At 40.5% G+C, this 16,240-nt stretch overlaps 1 protein-coding gene across 1 annotated transcript; it reads left to right on the forward strand.

The window, feature by feature from the left end:
- The first annotated feature begins 265 nt into the window (after positions 1–265).
- Positions 266–15,999, forward strand: LOC132846307 (tumor necrosis factor receptor superfamily member 11B-like). The gene is made up of 5 exons (XM_060870988.1): positions 266–493; positions 5,533–5,896; positions 8,684–8,890; positions 13,632–13,850; positions 15,047–15,999. The coding sequence occupies exons 1-5, from the start codon at positions 440–442 to the stop codon at positions 15,433–15,435; spliced, it is 1,233 nt and encodes a 410-aa protein (XP_060726971.1). The 5' UTR covers positions 266–439; the 3' UTR covers positions 15,436–15,999.
- Positions 16,000–16,240: the final 241 nt, after the last annotated feature.

Here is a 16,240-nt window from a genome sequence, read left to right on the forward strand (position 1 = left end):
AATGAGAGACTGAGATAAGGACAGAGATATTGTTTGTTTTCTTGCTTGTTTGTTTGTTTGTTTTCCCCTTTTTTTCTTCATTATTTCTATATTTGATGCTTTGGTGATATTGGTGAAATAAATAAAGTACTTGAAAGAGAAAGATAGAGACTGTGCGTGTGTGTGTGTGTGTGTGTGGCAGACAGACAGAGGTGGTCGGAGTGGGTGGGCGCGGCTGCCTCGCGCTCTATAAAATGCTCCGCTGCCGGCCCTCTCTCACATACACACGCACACACACACACGCACGTACGCGCGCGCGCACACACACACACACACATATACACGCGCGCATACGCGCGCGCACGCACGCACACACGTACACGCACGCGCGCACACACACGTACACACACACACACACGCACTCACAAACGATAATCCTAGGAGCGCGCGCACGGAGAGAATGAGGATGAGCGCGTGCGGCACGCCGCCGCGGGCAGCAATGAGACTTCGCATGGTGAGTGACAATCAAATGAAGGTGATGATGATGATGATGATGATGATGATGATGATGATGATGATAATGATGAATTTAGGTAAACGAATGAGTAAATGAGTGATGGAATGTGCGTAGCGAGTGGCTCGTGCAGGTGAATTAAAGCGAATCGACTCCGAGTTGAAGTGAATTAATCTTCTCTAATAGACGGAGAAGGAAATTATTGGAAATGTTTTTTAAGGTGCATTAAGAAACATCAGACAGCAGAGTGGACTTAACACCTACACAGTGTATTTCTGAGTGGTGAATTCATTCAGTGTCACATCAATTAGTGTAGAGTTGAATGAATGTGTGTAGAGTTGAATGAATGTGTGTAGAGTTGATTTAATTAATGCAGTGTTGAATGAATTGATGCAGTGTTGAGTTATTTTTTTATTTGGTGCATTGTTGAATTAATTAATGTGGTGCTGTCATATACTGGTATAGTGTTGAATTTGGCCTTACATTTTTAAAATAATTGCAGTGTTATTTATGTATACTGTTACATTAACTTATACACTGTTGAATAATGGGATTGAATTTGGCCATATATTATTGAAATGAACTTGTATAATGATGAATGGACTTGTATAGTGTTAATTGAACCTATATAGTGTGCACCTGTTAAATAACCTGAAGCGGTGCTCCAACACCTTACATGCCAACATTTAACTTTTGCAATTCCATGGCTGATCTGAACTCAGTTAATTCACTATTATTTCAACACAAATTGTTTAAGGTGTTAATTCAGCGCTTAGCTCAGTGTGCATGCAGCAGTGATTCAGCCTTGGCATGAACAGATGTGCTTGTGGAGTGTTTAATAAAGCACTGAATCATTCGGCTGTGGTGTAAAGCAGCTCAACACACGTTGTTTTGAAGTTCAGCACTAAATTAAATTGTTCCGTCTAGAATATCCTAGAGTCCCACAGAGTACTGTAGAGTCCCACAGAGTACCCCAGAGTATTGTAGAGTTCCAGAGTATCACACAGTACTGTAGAGTTTGTTATTTTCAGAATACTGTAAAGTCCCACAGAGCATCACACAGTACTGTCTGAGTCCTACTGAGTATCATCTACTACTGTAAAGTCCCACAGAGTACTGTAGAGTCTCACTGAGTATCACCTACTACTGTAGAGTCCCACAGAGTACTGTAGAGTCTCACTGAGTATCACCTACTACTGTAGAGTCCCACAGAGTACTGTAGAGTCTCACTGAGTATCACATAGAACTGGTGAGTCCCACAGAGTAGCATAGATTACTATAAAGCCACAAAGAGAATAACATAGTACTGATGAGTATCTCAGAGTGACATTTTTTGTGTGTGTGTGTTTCTTTCCGTATTTGTATATTGTTTTTTTTTCTAACTGATGATGGTGTTGCTGCATAGTGATGTGACGTGTTTTGCATGTGTGATTTGCATGTGTCCTTGCTTTGATGGCTATTAGATAACAGAGGGATAATCCAGATCCACCATAATGAGACATCCAGAGCAGCTTCTTATATGCCTTTCAGCTGGTGTGTGTGTGGTGTGTGTGTGTGTGTGTTTAACGTGCACGGATTGTTATCACATCATTATCAGGAGCAGGTGAAATGAATCAACTTCCCTAAACCTGCTCTGTCCACTGTTCTGTCTCTTTCTCCCTTTCTGTTCTGTTATTGCAGCCCTTCAGCATTGATAAATAAACAGAAGCCTTTAAATAAACACGATACTCCTCTAACATCGGATTAAACAAGATACAAGCTTAAAAAAAAGAACAAATATGCCTGAAAGGAAGTACAGAGCAACGGCTTCCTCTTTTGTAGAGAACTCAGGCAGTGATAGCTCGTTGTCTCAGATGATAAACGGCCGCTTTGAAACGATTCATGCAAAATGGTTGACTATTGAGCCTGTGGGTAAAGATAAGATCGACAATAAAATTTGCCGCCAGGCATTAATCTGAGAGACACACTGCCGCAAACACCCAAGCAACACCATAAAATCCAGTGGAGACAGAGAGGAATTTCACATGAATCACACTTTCCCTTCTGAAAATGACTGTGAGCAGTGTTACTGTTAGCACCCAGACACTGATTGTTTTTACCTATAACATATCTCTGAGGCTTTAACTCCTTTCATAACAAAGAAATCCTACACTTTCACAGCTGACCGACTTTCCACTGACTGCTGCAAATAACTGACACCAGAGACAATTTTCTTCCTTTACTATATTATTGAATAACAACACGTTTGAACTCATCGTTAGACAGATGATGCATGGAGGTGATCGTCCTCCACACGAGGTCCTGTGACTGAGCTGGTGATGTACAGAATGTGCCTCAGAGTAATCACACAAAACAAACAATAATTATAACCACACCACTTTTATCTGTTCCCTCCCTTTCACATCTCTGGTTTAAGCAGATCTAATATATAAACAACATTCAGAATGTATAACCCAAACATTTCTGGATCTGCAGTTTGCCCTGAGGCTATTACTGTACATCACTGAGCATGTTGGTTCAGATGAAGTTCACATAGTTTTGTTTGTTCTTTTTTTTTCTGGGTATAGAGATTTCTGATGCCTTAGGCAGGATATCATCTAAAATCCTAAAAGCATTAAAGATTTTTTGTATATCTTTGGGTTATATATTGGTTATATATTATTGTTTATACTATATTGGTTAAGAACCACTGCTTTCTTTTTGTTTTTTGGTAGCTAACTAAGCTGATAAGCTGCTTTCCACTACAATTAATGTTTACGTTTATTAACAAATAAAAATCTTTGTGTCTGCTAGATAATGGTGCTTTTGAACAATAAAACATGTTGAGAATCAGCATCATTATAATTGTGTATGGACCACGAACATGTCAGGAAAATTTTTATTATTGGCTATGTATTTGTGTATATTTTTATTTATTTGTTGTATTTTTTTTTTTTTTAAATTGTTATTATTAGTATAATTGTTGTGTTAACCTTTATGTAATGTATGGTTAATTACTTTGGCGGAAAGGGCTATAAAGGGGGGGAAAGCTATAACTGAAACTGTATCAAACATTTTGTTAATGCTTTGAAAAAGTTTATAAATAAATGTTTAAAAAAAAAAAAAAGAGAACCAGCATCAGCAAATGTCTAAGACTAGATTACTAGATCAATTATCTAACTCTACATAGCTAGTTTTTGTCAATACAGCGATTTAATTCTTTTCAGAAAATTCATTTGTTTAATAGCATCTACAAACTCTAGTACAGAGAACCCAATCAGATTCTCATTCATTCTGATGTCTGTTGAGAGAAAGATACACATCAGATATCTCCCTTAATGGGATTTTTGTTATATCATCCAAAGTATTCCACTCCACATTGTGATGATTTGCTTTAGAAATGTTGCATGTGATGAGTCACAGTAAAAGTGGTTTGGTAGGAATTTGAGGAACACCTCATTCAGCAGCGTCTTGGCGCTCAAGGAGCCGTAATAGATGTTTCCGTGCTTCCATGTAGTCTCCTCTACAAACCCTGACGTGACTCGCTTCCACGGTTTCTGGTTAAATCCATGCAGCTTTCTTGTGTAATGAGACAAAGCTCAAGTGAACTCTACATTCCTCAAAGATGGGGTTCAGAAAAGCTGGCTTCAGGCCACAAGAGTCATCCGTTACAAGTTTCCTTTAGATCTCTAAAATGGTGTAATTACAGTCATCAGAAGCTCTGAGCTAGCGTGTAATTTTGGTTTTTAGCACTGTGCCCTACGTTGACATACGGCAACCATATCATGGGCTAAATGTTCATTGGTTCTGCCACTATTCAATGAGTTTGTGTGGTGTTAACCAGTGCTAATGATTTCTTCACGGATTTGAACACCCTGTAAACACAATGTTTGGTCTGGAGAAGTAGCAAAGTCATGATCTGTGTGTAATGTGAACAGAGTGAGTCTCGCCCGTCTGACTGAGATCCAGCACTGAAGTGCTTTTGGGAAACTCGGCTGTGATGATGCTCTGCTCAGAACATCTGGGCTGCACATTAATCTGATCATGCTAACTGGTCATGCTAACAATGGTGTCAACATAATACCCAAATTCAAACTTTATTGGTCACAGAAACAAAAATGAATGAAGTGCAGATGTTTGTGCAGATGTTTGTGCAGTGTAGTGCTGCACAGAACCCAAGTGAGGTAGTGTGTGTGCTGTGTCAGACGAGATCAATCTCTTGTCCTGTGTGTTGGCCTGGTTGAAAAAGCTCCTCCTCATTCTCACTGTGCTGGTCCTTGTGGATCTGAAACTCTTCCTGATGGCAACAGGGAGAATCTGTAGATTGGAAGGCTGTGGTCCTTCACTATCATCTATCCTCTATAGCCTTAATCTATCACTGCTTGCTGTAGGTCAGGGAAACCAGTCTGAATGGTCTGCTCAGGTTTAGAGGTTCCTTAGCAATAGACACTAAGGTTCTTTCCTCACCATGGTGTTGATGTGACTGGACCGTTTCAGGACCCAAATGTTGTGAATACCCTGATATTTGAAATTATCCACTCTTTCTATTAGAGTCTTGATCTTAAGTGGCTGGTAGTTTCTCTCCTGCTTCATGCTGAAGTCCACTACCTGTGACTTTGCTGACTTTTAGGAAGAGGTGTACAGAGGTGTCATATGTGTATCAGTGAGTTCAGCAAGGGTTCAGGACACAACCCTGAAGAGCTCCAGTGCTGAGTGTGAGGGAGGGTGAGATGTGTTTGCACACTCTTCCTGTTTGTGGTTAGTCTGTTGGAGAACAACAAACCCAAGACCTCCAACTTGGAGGAATTATTGTGTTATATAGTACAGGGACCACAAATATATGTATATCAACCTCTAGAGAGACAAAAAGGTTCCACAGAGCATAGAACATTGCTCTTAGGAACCCCTGAACCGATGTGCTAGAACACTGACAGCTTTTTGTATTTTGTTACTGAACTTCACTATATCTACTAAATCTCTCTCTCTCTCTCTCTCTCTCTCTCTCTCTCTCTCTCTCTCTCTCTCTCTCTCTCTCTCTCCTTCTCTCTCTCCTCTTACAGTTCTTCTTTGTGTCCTTTGCCTGGGCCTACCATGAAACCCCCAGGTACCAGCATCGTGACCCATTGACCTTGGAGCTCCTTCTGTGTGATCAGTGTCCTCCAGGCTCAGCGGTGGAACATCACTGCACGTCGGACTCGGCCACCGTGTGCTCTCCATGTCCCGAGCGGCGTTTTGCTGAGCAGTGGCATTGGGGCGAGAGCTGCCAGCACTGCACCCCTGTCTGCAAGGAGAGACAGATTGTCAAGAGGGAGTGTAATGCCACACACAACCGTGTCTGCGAGTGTGTATCAGGATACCACCTCGCTGTGGAGTTCTGCGTCCCACACAGCCCCTGTCCTCCCGGATCCGGGGTCTCCGTACTCGGTAATTAAACATACACAACTTTATAACCTTCCCAGGTGGCTACTGCATTTGTAAGTCTTTTATTAAAGGAAGATCCATTGCAGTACTTCCATATATCAATAGATGTCTTCTGTACATCTATTGTACATCTATTCTGTACATCTATTGTCTATTCTGTACATGTATTGTGATACAGCTGTTGCTATGGAAACAAAAATATTTGTCTAAGTAGTAATGATAGTGCTAATTAACAACATGAACCTCGCTTTTAGAGCTATAACCGTGTTGTGATCATGTTTTCGAGGCTTTTGGTCCAATCCAAGCACAGCTGAGCATTTAAAAGCCACAGACTTGACAGTTCTCTGGCAGTTCCCAATATTCCAATCGCTAGCTTTCACAGCACTAACCGCTGAGCCACGGCTGCACCAGACATCCGTCAGAAGTGGAGATCCCACGTGCCCGTATGAAGAGCAGAACCGCCACATCAATGCTGACGGAAAGGTCACAGAGCTACACAGTCTGTGTTCTGTTCACGCTGTGTGTAGCGGCATTGAGGTGGCACTGGGAGCGCAAGGAGGCGGAGAGGGAAAATGTTTTAGGAGTAGGAAAGTTTTAATCTTACTCAGAGCTCAAAATGTTTAAGGCCGTGACCTTGAATAAATAGATAAACCTGGTCAGCAAAGCCATGAAGGGTTTTACTGTGATGTTGGATGATTCTGATGTTAATAAGCATATTTACTAAGGTAGCATGTCACTTTTTAAAAATGATCTCAGTACAGTATGTTTTTAAGGGTTCAGTTTATAAACACAATAATAATTACAGACTGAATTACAGGATAATTTGACGTTTTAGCTGTGGAATCTGCATGCTAATCAGTGCTATCTAGTCAAATTAGTTGTAGTTAGAAATGTCAGTTGATTCTCATTTGCATAGTCAGGTATATTCATAATTCCTGTATTTTTAATGGTGGTAAATGTGTAGAGAAATTTCTAGACTGATTTGAGTCAATGTTGAAGAAAAGACTTTTCTTATAAAAACTAAAACTAGGCTGGGGTCAAAGGTCATGTCTGGCTTGTTGCAATTAGGGTGCAGGTTTATCAGCGCTTAGGAATACTGGAGAATATTGAGAAATTCTTTAATACTTTAATAACATCACTGCTTTAGTGTTAGAGCCAGAAGTATCCATCCTCAGCGGTGAGATCTTTCAACTCGTTTAGACACCACTTTGGCGGGCCAGCTTGCTGTCACGGTACTCCAGCACTCGCCAGAATCCTGACATGTCTCATGAAAAAATGGAAAAATGAACATCACATTCGTGTTTCTCACTGAAATTCCAAGCTCCAGAGCTCAAAAAATAGCTGCAGTTTTAGTCCTTAGCTTTAGGGGTCTTCATGAGTTCCTGCTATATGCTTCCTAAATACATCCCTCCAAAGCAGAACCTTTAATGGTTCTGGAGTCCCCCTTTCTTCAGTATTGCCCCTGAACACCACCAACAACAAAAAAAAAAACACTGACACCAACAACTAACGACAACAACATCTCCACTACCATTACCACCACCACCATCAACACCATTAAGACCACCAACAACAACAACACCACTAACACCACCATTAACATCTCCACCACAGACAACACCACCATTAACACCAGCAACAACATGAATAAAACCAACACCTCCACCACCAACACCTACACCAAAAACACCACTAACACCAACACCACCAATAACACAAACACCCCCTTTATGACCACTTTGTTAAACATCACTGAGAGGGAAAGGAGAGGAGAGGACGCTCTGGCCTGGGAATGCTCCTGACTCCTAGAGAGATTTGTGGGATATTTATCCTTCTTTGTAATCAGGACCCCATTTCTTCATCCTCATCCTCCACCTCTTCATCATCATTGTTCTGCTTTATTTCTTCATAAACATTCTCTCTGCTCTTTCTTCAACACTGTGAATAAATTCTTTCCATGGATCGTTACAAATATGAGTGTATCGTCTGCCTGATGATCAGCTCACTCCATCAGGTGGCGACAGAGAACTCTCATTATTATAATGGGACTAAAATAATACACTCGGGTCATGAGGAAAAATAGAAATAAGATTAGAAATCATCAGCAGGCTTTAAAGTCTTTGGTTGGAGTCACTGCTGTATTTATAGTTTGTTGAACTGAGGAGGAATTAGATGTACTATAAACAATCGTCATGTTGATATTTCATACAATATGCACATATTTCCAGAATATCTACAATATTTAAGTCTATTTTTATTAAAATAATACAAATCGAATAACATCCCAAATATTTATTTATATTGCAAACTATATAATTATTTGTGTGTGTTGTGTGTGTATGTGTGTGTGTGTAGCCAGTCTAAGTGAACCGACATCCTCCTGCTTGCTCTTCCTCCCTTCCTCCTTTTTCTTTGTAAACGTTATTTCTGTTCTCCTCTCTGCACTCAGGTGTTTTTTTGTGGTGGAGGTGTGCAGGTACAGGCAGGTGTTAATAATCCACTGCTTTCTCTCAGGAGCTGGGGCTGATTTATCTGCCCACATAAAGCCCGTTTGATGTCATTTGGTGGAAAAGAGGAAGTGGTGTTCCAGACCCACCTGCTGCTGCTGTGGAACCGTTTAGATAACCGGCTGGAGATTATTTGCATTTTAGACCCCTTTCGGTTAATAACACACTACAGAAAGTTCATGAAACTAAAGCTGTTAACATGCACAGTGTTGACGCTAACACACAAATTCGGTGTGTTTTCAGTGTATTTATGTGTGTGTGTGTGTGTGTGTGTGTGTTCCAGGTACTCCTGAGGATGACACAGTGTGTATGAAGTGTCCAAAGGGCACTTTCTCCAGTGTGCCATCGACCACCGAGCCTTGTGTTCCTCATCGAGACTGCTCACAAATGGGCATGAAGACACGGAACCCCGGCACTGCTACTCACGACGCTGTGTGTGAACGAGAACTCGCCATCGACTGCACTCGCAAACACACTGACTGCCACGCTGGTGAGTGCACACACACACACACACACACACACAAAGTGACGTGACACTGAATCATACATCATTAGCAACTGGATGCTAACTATCGATTATCTGAGGACTCAGAGAGACAGACAGACAGAGAGACAGACAGAGAGACAGACAGAGAGACAGATTCAAGATTTTTTCTTGTTGTTTCACCGAAAACAAAATTCCAAACAATCTAAACATCATGCACAGTTTTTATTGGATATTTAAACTTCAATAAAGTCCTGTGCATAAGTATTCACACCTTCCTCCTTGAAATGTTTCACTTTTTCATGAAAACACGATCTTTTTGAAGGCTTTTTAAGCAGGCTGGTGGTCGCATCATGTTCAGAGTCTTCCGTTTTCCTCCTGTTTTGTTCTCTGACTCATCCTCTCTTTACCCAATCACCAAGTCAAGTTGAGTTCTTCACTTTTCTTAATAATGTTTTATAAAACAAATGAAAATTATCTAATTATCTAATCTGATGGTGAATCCTTGCACTAGGACTGAGTTAGGAGGGAAGTAGTTATGCACTTCCAGTCATAAATAATGTCTAATCTATTCATTCATTCATCTTCTACCGCTTATCCGAACTACTTCGGGTCACGGGGAGCCTGTGCCCATCTCAGGCGTCATCGGGCATCAAGGCAGGATACACCCTGGACAGAGTGCCAACCCATCACAGGGCAATGTCTAATCTATATTAATTGATATTTTTTGTAGATTAAGTCCATTTCAGAAAATCCTGGGGGGTGAATACTTATGCACAGTACTATAGTAGAACCTCAGTGATTCAGAGGCTGTATTTATTCCTCTGTTCCATCACTGGATTGTTCTTTTTTGCTTTAGTTATTTATTTTAAAGGCTCTATTTGTGTATTTGTGTATTTGTGGTTCAGCAGCAGCGACGGTGTTTCACATTTATTCAGCACTTTAATGTGAGTCCCACTGGCGCCGTGAGAAACTGTTTATATCCACGACAGTTTAGAAAGGAAGCTGAGTCAGAACGCAGAACCCTTCTGAGGTTAGTGTTCGTGTTAAATGGATGTTAGAGTCGCACTTTCCCTTTTTTCACCAGTCTCGTTATGTGCTGTTCATCCTGACACACGTTCCTCATGCTGACTCACGCAGTCCATTCACATTACTGCAGCAGACAGAGAGAGAGAGCGAGAGAGAGAGAGACTCCATTCTCCACGCAGGTCAGCACTATGACCTACAGTAACCCCATCTCACACTCACCTGAGATCTCTACTGCCCGAGTCTTCATCTTTAGGGTGTGTGTGTGTGTGAAGGCCTTCATCATCAATGACACTCATCATTAAACTTCCTCTCGGCTGCTCCCTGAAGGTTTGCTGCAGAACCCTACAGCAGAGACTCTGAGAAGGTTTTCATTGTAGATGCTAACAAAGCCGTACTTACTCCAACAAAGTCTTACAGAGTTACAACACAACATATAACACACGGTAGGGTTAATTTCGTCATCTATTTTTAATTTAGTCTTAGTCTTAGTCTTGTGCCAAATGTCCTTGTTAGTTTTAGTCATATTTAGTCATTCACATATCTTTTTTTGTTAGTCAAGTTTTAGTCGACTAAAAGTCTCGTCATTTTAGTCTAGTTTTAGTCAAAAGAAAACTCAAGGCATCTTAGTCAAGTTTTAGTTGACTAAAAGTCTTTTAATTTTAGTCTAGTTTTAGTCAAAAAATTGTAGTCTCTTTTTTTAAAATGACACTTTATTACTGAGATTATTACTGATAAACATTTCAGTAAAAAAAGTGTTTCACATATGTTTCACTCGAACTTGACTGCACATCACATTTTTTACTTTATTGATAGGCTACTGCTTTTAATCGTAATGCAAAGACCGGTCATCGGGACATAAGCTGTCATGTACAATAAATGAGCCTGCGCAGCGACAGGAAATATAATATAACACAAAAAGCCTAGACGGTGGACTTGAGCTCAGGATTTTTTTTGAGCGGCGTGTGGACGAATTGTTTCTACGCACACACTAAACAGTGCGAAGCCACGAACTCATTCTGAATATTTTAAAGGCGTAACAGCTGATGAAATTACATTTTATCTTAGTTTTTATTTTATACAAAACATTTTTGTCTCGTCTTTGTTCGTCAACAATAATGCATGTTAATTTAGTCTTAGCGTTTTTGGACAGTGCTGCAGTCTTGTCATCGTCTCGTCTTAGTCATGAAAAAAAAGGTTGTTGACGAACATATTTCTTCTCGTCTGACAAAATTAACACTAACACACGGGTTCTTCAGTAAACCCTCACTGGAACCCTTCAGGAAGCCAAGAACCCTTTATTATTTACTGACCATATAAAGTACCTTTTCTTTTTCTTTTTTTACATAAAAGATTTAGAACCTTTAGAGAAGTGGTTCTACTTGGAACTCTGTTAAATAGGAAGCCATGTGTAGTATTGTAGTCTTCTACAAAAGAAAGAGGTTTTAATGGTTATATCTGCAACTCAAACAGAAAATGTGTTTTACTGTTATAAACTGTTTGAAAAGGGCTTTGTGGACAATCCTGTGTAACTGATGAACCCTTGAAGAACTGTTTGTTTTTTTCAAAGTGTATAAAAACATTGAGCATTCTTCATTAGTCCCAATGGAGGAACCAAAAAAGGTTCTGAGGAGAAGCTAACAAACCTTTATAATCAAATGAACCCTTAGAAACTAAAGTTTTGTGTTTCATTCCAAATGCATTTTATACTCCATAATACCTAGAGCATTAATATATAACATATACTTAGGGCTCGCTTAGAAAAAAAGGCTTCTTTAAGAGCTCTTAATGGTTCTTTTAAGGGCTTATTTGAGAATGAATAGCTTAATTAATATAATTGGTTCCAATTGAAAACCTTCCGTTGTAGCTTTGTTCTACACAGAACCTTTAAGAGTTTTTCCATTGTCACAAACAGTGAGCCCTCAGGGTTTCTATATTCAACCTTTTGTGTAAGAAAGTGTAAGTGTGTAAGTGTAAGATTCCTAATCTAACCATAAAACCACTGTAATGACCATTTTATTGTTTTTAAGTAGAACTAAACTTAAGAACACAATGATCTTCTCAGGGTTCTGTGTGTAATCAAGAGTTCTGCCCTTTCTAAAGGAAATGCGCTAGGTGTGTCTGGGTGCTTCAGAGTGAAAGGTAAACTCTCACAGATGCTTTACATCCAGGGGCTGATGTAGATGAGCTTAGAGAAGAACATGGACATAGAGATTGTGATTAAACAGTTCCTACAGAATAACCATTTGCCAGGAAGACGATATGTGCGTCCAACGTTCTAAAGAGCTCTGGGGTTTAATCCAATCTAGCAATTGGAATACGCGTTTTTAATTTAGCTTAAAAGCCAAAATCTGATGGATGGAGTAACTGGGGGAATTTTCTACGACCAACTTCCCAATTTTGTAAAACCACAGCGCTAATCTCAGAGCGAGCATCAGAAACTGCAGCAAAAGACAGAAGGTTCCACCAAAATTAGAGCCAAAGAAACTCAGAGTGACCCGGCATTAAATCTCTCAGCATTCAGCCGCATGGTCGCTTAGAATACCAGAATGATTACAGCCACTGAAGCATTAATTGAAACAAGATGCATTAAAATGTCTGTTATTTGGTGCACGTTGCTGTTCTGTTCTCCGTCCGGCATGTCTGTCTGTCCATGCGTCTGGTGCAGAACTCCACGTCCTTCTTCCGACAAAGCAGCTTGGGTTTGGCTTTTGGAACCCAGTGACTCAGTAGTTAGAGCCAGACCCCCGGGAAATGGTGGGTTCTGGTTTCCATTGCTCATCAGACGCTGCTGATTGATCCAGCTGAAGTGTGTGTGTGTGTGTGTGTGTGTCTGTGTTCGCCAGCCCTGGTTCTCCAGTTGCAAGAGCTTTTATGTAAGCTGTCTGTTCTGATTTAGTAAACGCTCCTCTCAGGGTTCTGGTTCCTCGTACATCTCAACTGATCCAAGAAATAATTCAGGATTAAAAATGACAAGAAAAAAACGTAGAATATACACAACTGTAAAAATGAGATCTTAGTAAACCATTACAGTTTTTGTCTACTCTGAGGAACATCTGAGGCCGAATGCATTCGTAAAGAAGCGTGGCTAGGTGAGCTGCTGCGAGCTCCAGATCCAGAGTGAGCACACTAACATTCATGTCATCCTTATTTTATACTACATTATGGTTTCTATAGGAACAGCTCATTCACAGGGACGAGTGAGGAGAAACATTTTTGAGACGCTGATTGACAGAGTCTCCAGTGTCAGAGCTTTGTAATGTCACAATGCTGAGGTATAAAAAGAAATGTTGGATTTGGTATCTCAGACCCTTCACACTCATTTCTGTTCATTAAACCAGCACTGAACTGAGTCGCATCCAAGCAAAACAGCACCATGGAGTTAACGACAAATTACACACAAATAAATCTGCTTTACTGGCAGTTGTAAAACTCAATTTTGCAAAAAAAAAAAAAAAAAAAAAAAAAGCTTTAATTTGATGTATTGATGGAGTGTTTAAAGGTGCAGATAATAAAAAAGAAATTCTTCTGTGTGAGAGGATGTGAGTTCAAGCACAGCTGCTTTTCATTTGAAAATGGCTTGTGAATTCTTTTGGGAATTCCTGACACTTCTAAAAGGCATGTTGAAGAAATCACAAATTGACTTTAATCCTAATTCCATCAGAGAAGAGAAAAGATCATATTGACCATCATGCACTGATGAAGTTCTCTCTCTCTCTAGATATCACCCTGTGTGAGGAGGCCATGTTCCAGTTCCTGTTATCTCCTCCTCTCACCTCTGTGGATCTCCTGTTGGAGACTCTTCCTGGCCGTAAAGTAGACAAGAATAGCGTGGAGCCTCTGAAGAAGAAGTGTAGCCCTGAGCAGCAGGCCCTGCATCTCCTGCGGCTTTGGAGAGAGCAGAACAAGGACCAGGGAAAGCTCTACAGTATCATACAAGGTTTGAGCACTTCTCAGGGTTTTTTTTTGTTGTTTAGAATAGACAAGGACATTGTGGTTGTGAGGAAATCGCATGGTTTGTTGCCACTTATTTGAATCTTCTCCAGTAGACGGAGGTTCTCAGTAGTATGCTGCATCTTAAATGAAACCCATGAGGGTTTCTTGGAGGATGATCCACTAAAGAAGTTATTTTTTCCATAAAGAGATGAATGATGCTCTGGTGAAAGGATTAGCAGTTGGAGTGGAAAGTGAATGATTTATCAGTGACAAATATCCTCTTTAACCTGGAGAAGGCATTTCTCTGGAACAGATACATACCTGAGTGAGTATCACTGGGAGCTGAGTCAAAACCACAGTGTCTCTCAGCTCTGATCCTGGAGAAGCAGCTTACCTCAGGAGCAACAGTTAGAGAAGCACACAGCCACAAACTCCAATATGACGTTTACATCTCTTGAGTGGAGCAGAATTCCTGATTAGCATGGGTGGAGAGCGTGTAAATGATGAAAACGATTCTTCACCCCGGATCTGAAACTGAGCTTGAGGAAGGATGTGGTGATGACCAGCAGGTCCCGAGAAATCAAACCACTCGTATTCCAAATAAAAAAATTAAAGAAATGAAATATTAGGGGGGAAAAAATAAAAAAAAGATCTAAAATATGAAAATGTTTGCAACAGGAGATAAAGTTTGTGGCTTTCGGGATTTGTTTGGAGAGATCGTTTTTCTTAAGTTAGAAATGAAAAGTTCCTTGCTTCCTTTTACAGCAATGCAGCCAAAAATATGTGGAAGACAATTTGGGTGTTTGTTTTTTTTTTTGTTGAAGGGATTGTAGTGGACTTGCAGAGACAGATGGGTGTATAACACTGAGTATCTTTACTCAAGGTCATTCAGGGTCATTCCCAAATCCACAATACAAACAAAATCCCAAATTCAAACATGTAGGCCGAAAGAAAATTCTCTCAGTACCTGCAAAACCGAGAAAGCTAATCAAAAACATAAGGAAGCTGAAGCAGAACATTACTCGTGCAGATCCCGAATCTGATTGGTTGATTAATTTAAATCTAAGTGAAAAACTTTTTTAAAGTAAAGCGAAGTGTGTTTATGTGACATGTGGAAGGAGTCTCCGGTGTCAGAGCTCTGCACCCTGTGTCACTCAGTGTTTATTTGTTGTGTGACTGACATGTGGTCTTCTCTTCCAGGTCTGAACCACTGTGAAAGGAAGGTTTCTCGCTGTGCTGGTCTGAAGAATGTGACGCTGGAGGACCTGCTGGTGCTGATGCACAGTCTGCCCGGGGAGAAGGTGAGCGAGGAGGCGGTACGGACGCTGGCGCTCTCCTGCCCCACGCACCGCCACGTGGCTCAGCTCCTGCACCTGTGGAAGAGCCAGAATGCAGGTCGCGACCTGACCAAAGCTCTGAGTCACAGCGTGCGGCAGCTTCGTTCTCGAAATGCACCCAAGACGCTGCTGCGTGCAATCAAGCGCATCAGCCGTGTCATCAACGCCTCCACACTCCGACCGTACGAAAAGATCTTCACCGGTGCGCTGCAAGACGCCTCCTGCTTCAAACCAAAACCCTACAATGACTGAAGCCCTGCCTGAGGGTCACACCGAGGACATGAAGATAAGACTTATTTAACTGAGTTGTACAGAATCCTGGGGACGGAGCTGGGTGGGATCGGATTGGGATTTGGGAGTTTTCGCAGCACTACATGATGAGAGATGAGAGAAGAAAACATTTTCTTGCCTGATTTTTTTCTTCCTTTTCTATTAATGGACTGCTTTTATTGAAGCTGGAAAAAAAAAGGAATGTCGGTTATGAATGTACAGAAAAAAAACGGAGTGCAATTATGTTTTATTTAATTGTAATCTTGTGTGTTCAGGTTTGTGTGTTACCCAAAATTTGCTTCAGATGTTTCTATTTATCGTTGTGTGTCTGAAAAAACTGGACTTTTGAAGATACATTTATGTCTTTTAGATGCAAGATGTCATTTTTGAATTTTTTTGAATTTCTTTTTATATTTGTGCCTTGTGTTTTTATAAAAATTGTTTGCATTACCGGTTTTAAAAGTGCGATTGTTTGAATTTAAACTTTCATATACGAGTGCCACTATTTCTACAGCCTGACTTTAAATATAGTTTTGTGTTTCCAAACCCGTGTTGTGTTTTCATGCTACGAGAGAGAAAGAGAGAGAGTGTGTGTTTTCTGCCATTTCTGAAAGTCACATGACAGAAGAAGGTCACCGAAACTCTCCTGACACTGTTGTGTGAAAATGAATTAAAAAGCAGAACATGGTGTTCATGCTGTTCTTCTGGTCAAATGCTTGTGATACTCTCAAAATATCAAATATTTATATTCTGAAAAGAGGAAGCTGTTTTTATTTTCAGGATGATG

This window comes from Tachysurus vachellii, chromosome 5 (assembly GCF_030014155.1).
Source record: "Tachysurus vachellii isolate PV-2020 chromosome 5, HZAU_Pvac_v1, whole genome shotgun sequence".
NCBI classification, from domain to species: domain Eukaryota; kingdom Metazoa; phylum Chordata; class Actinopteri; order Siluriformes; family Bagridae; genus Tachysurus; species Tachysurus vachellii.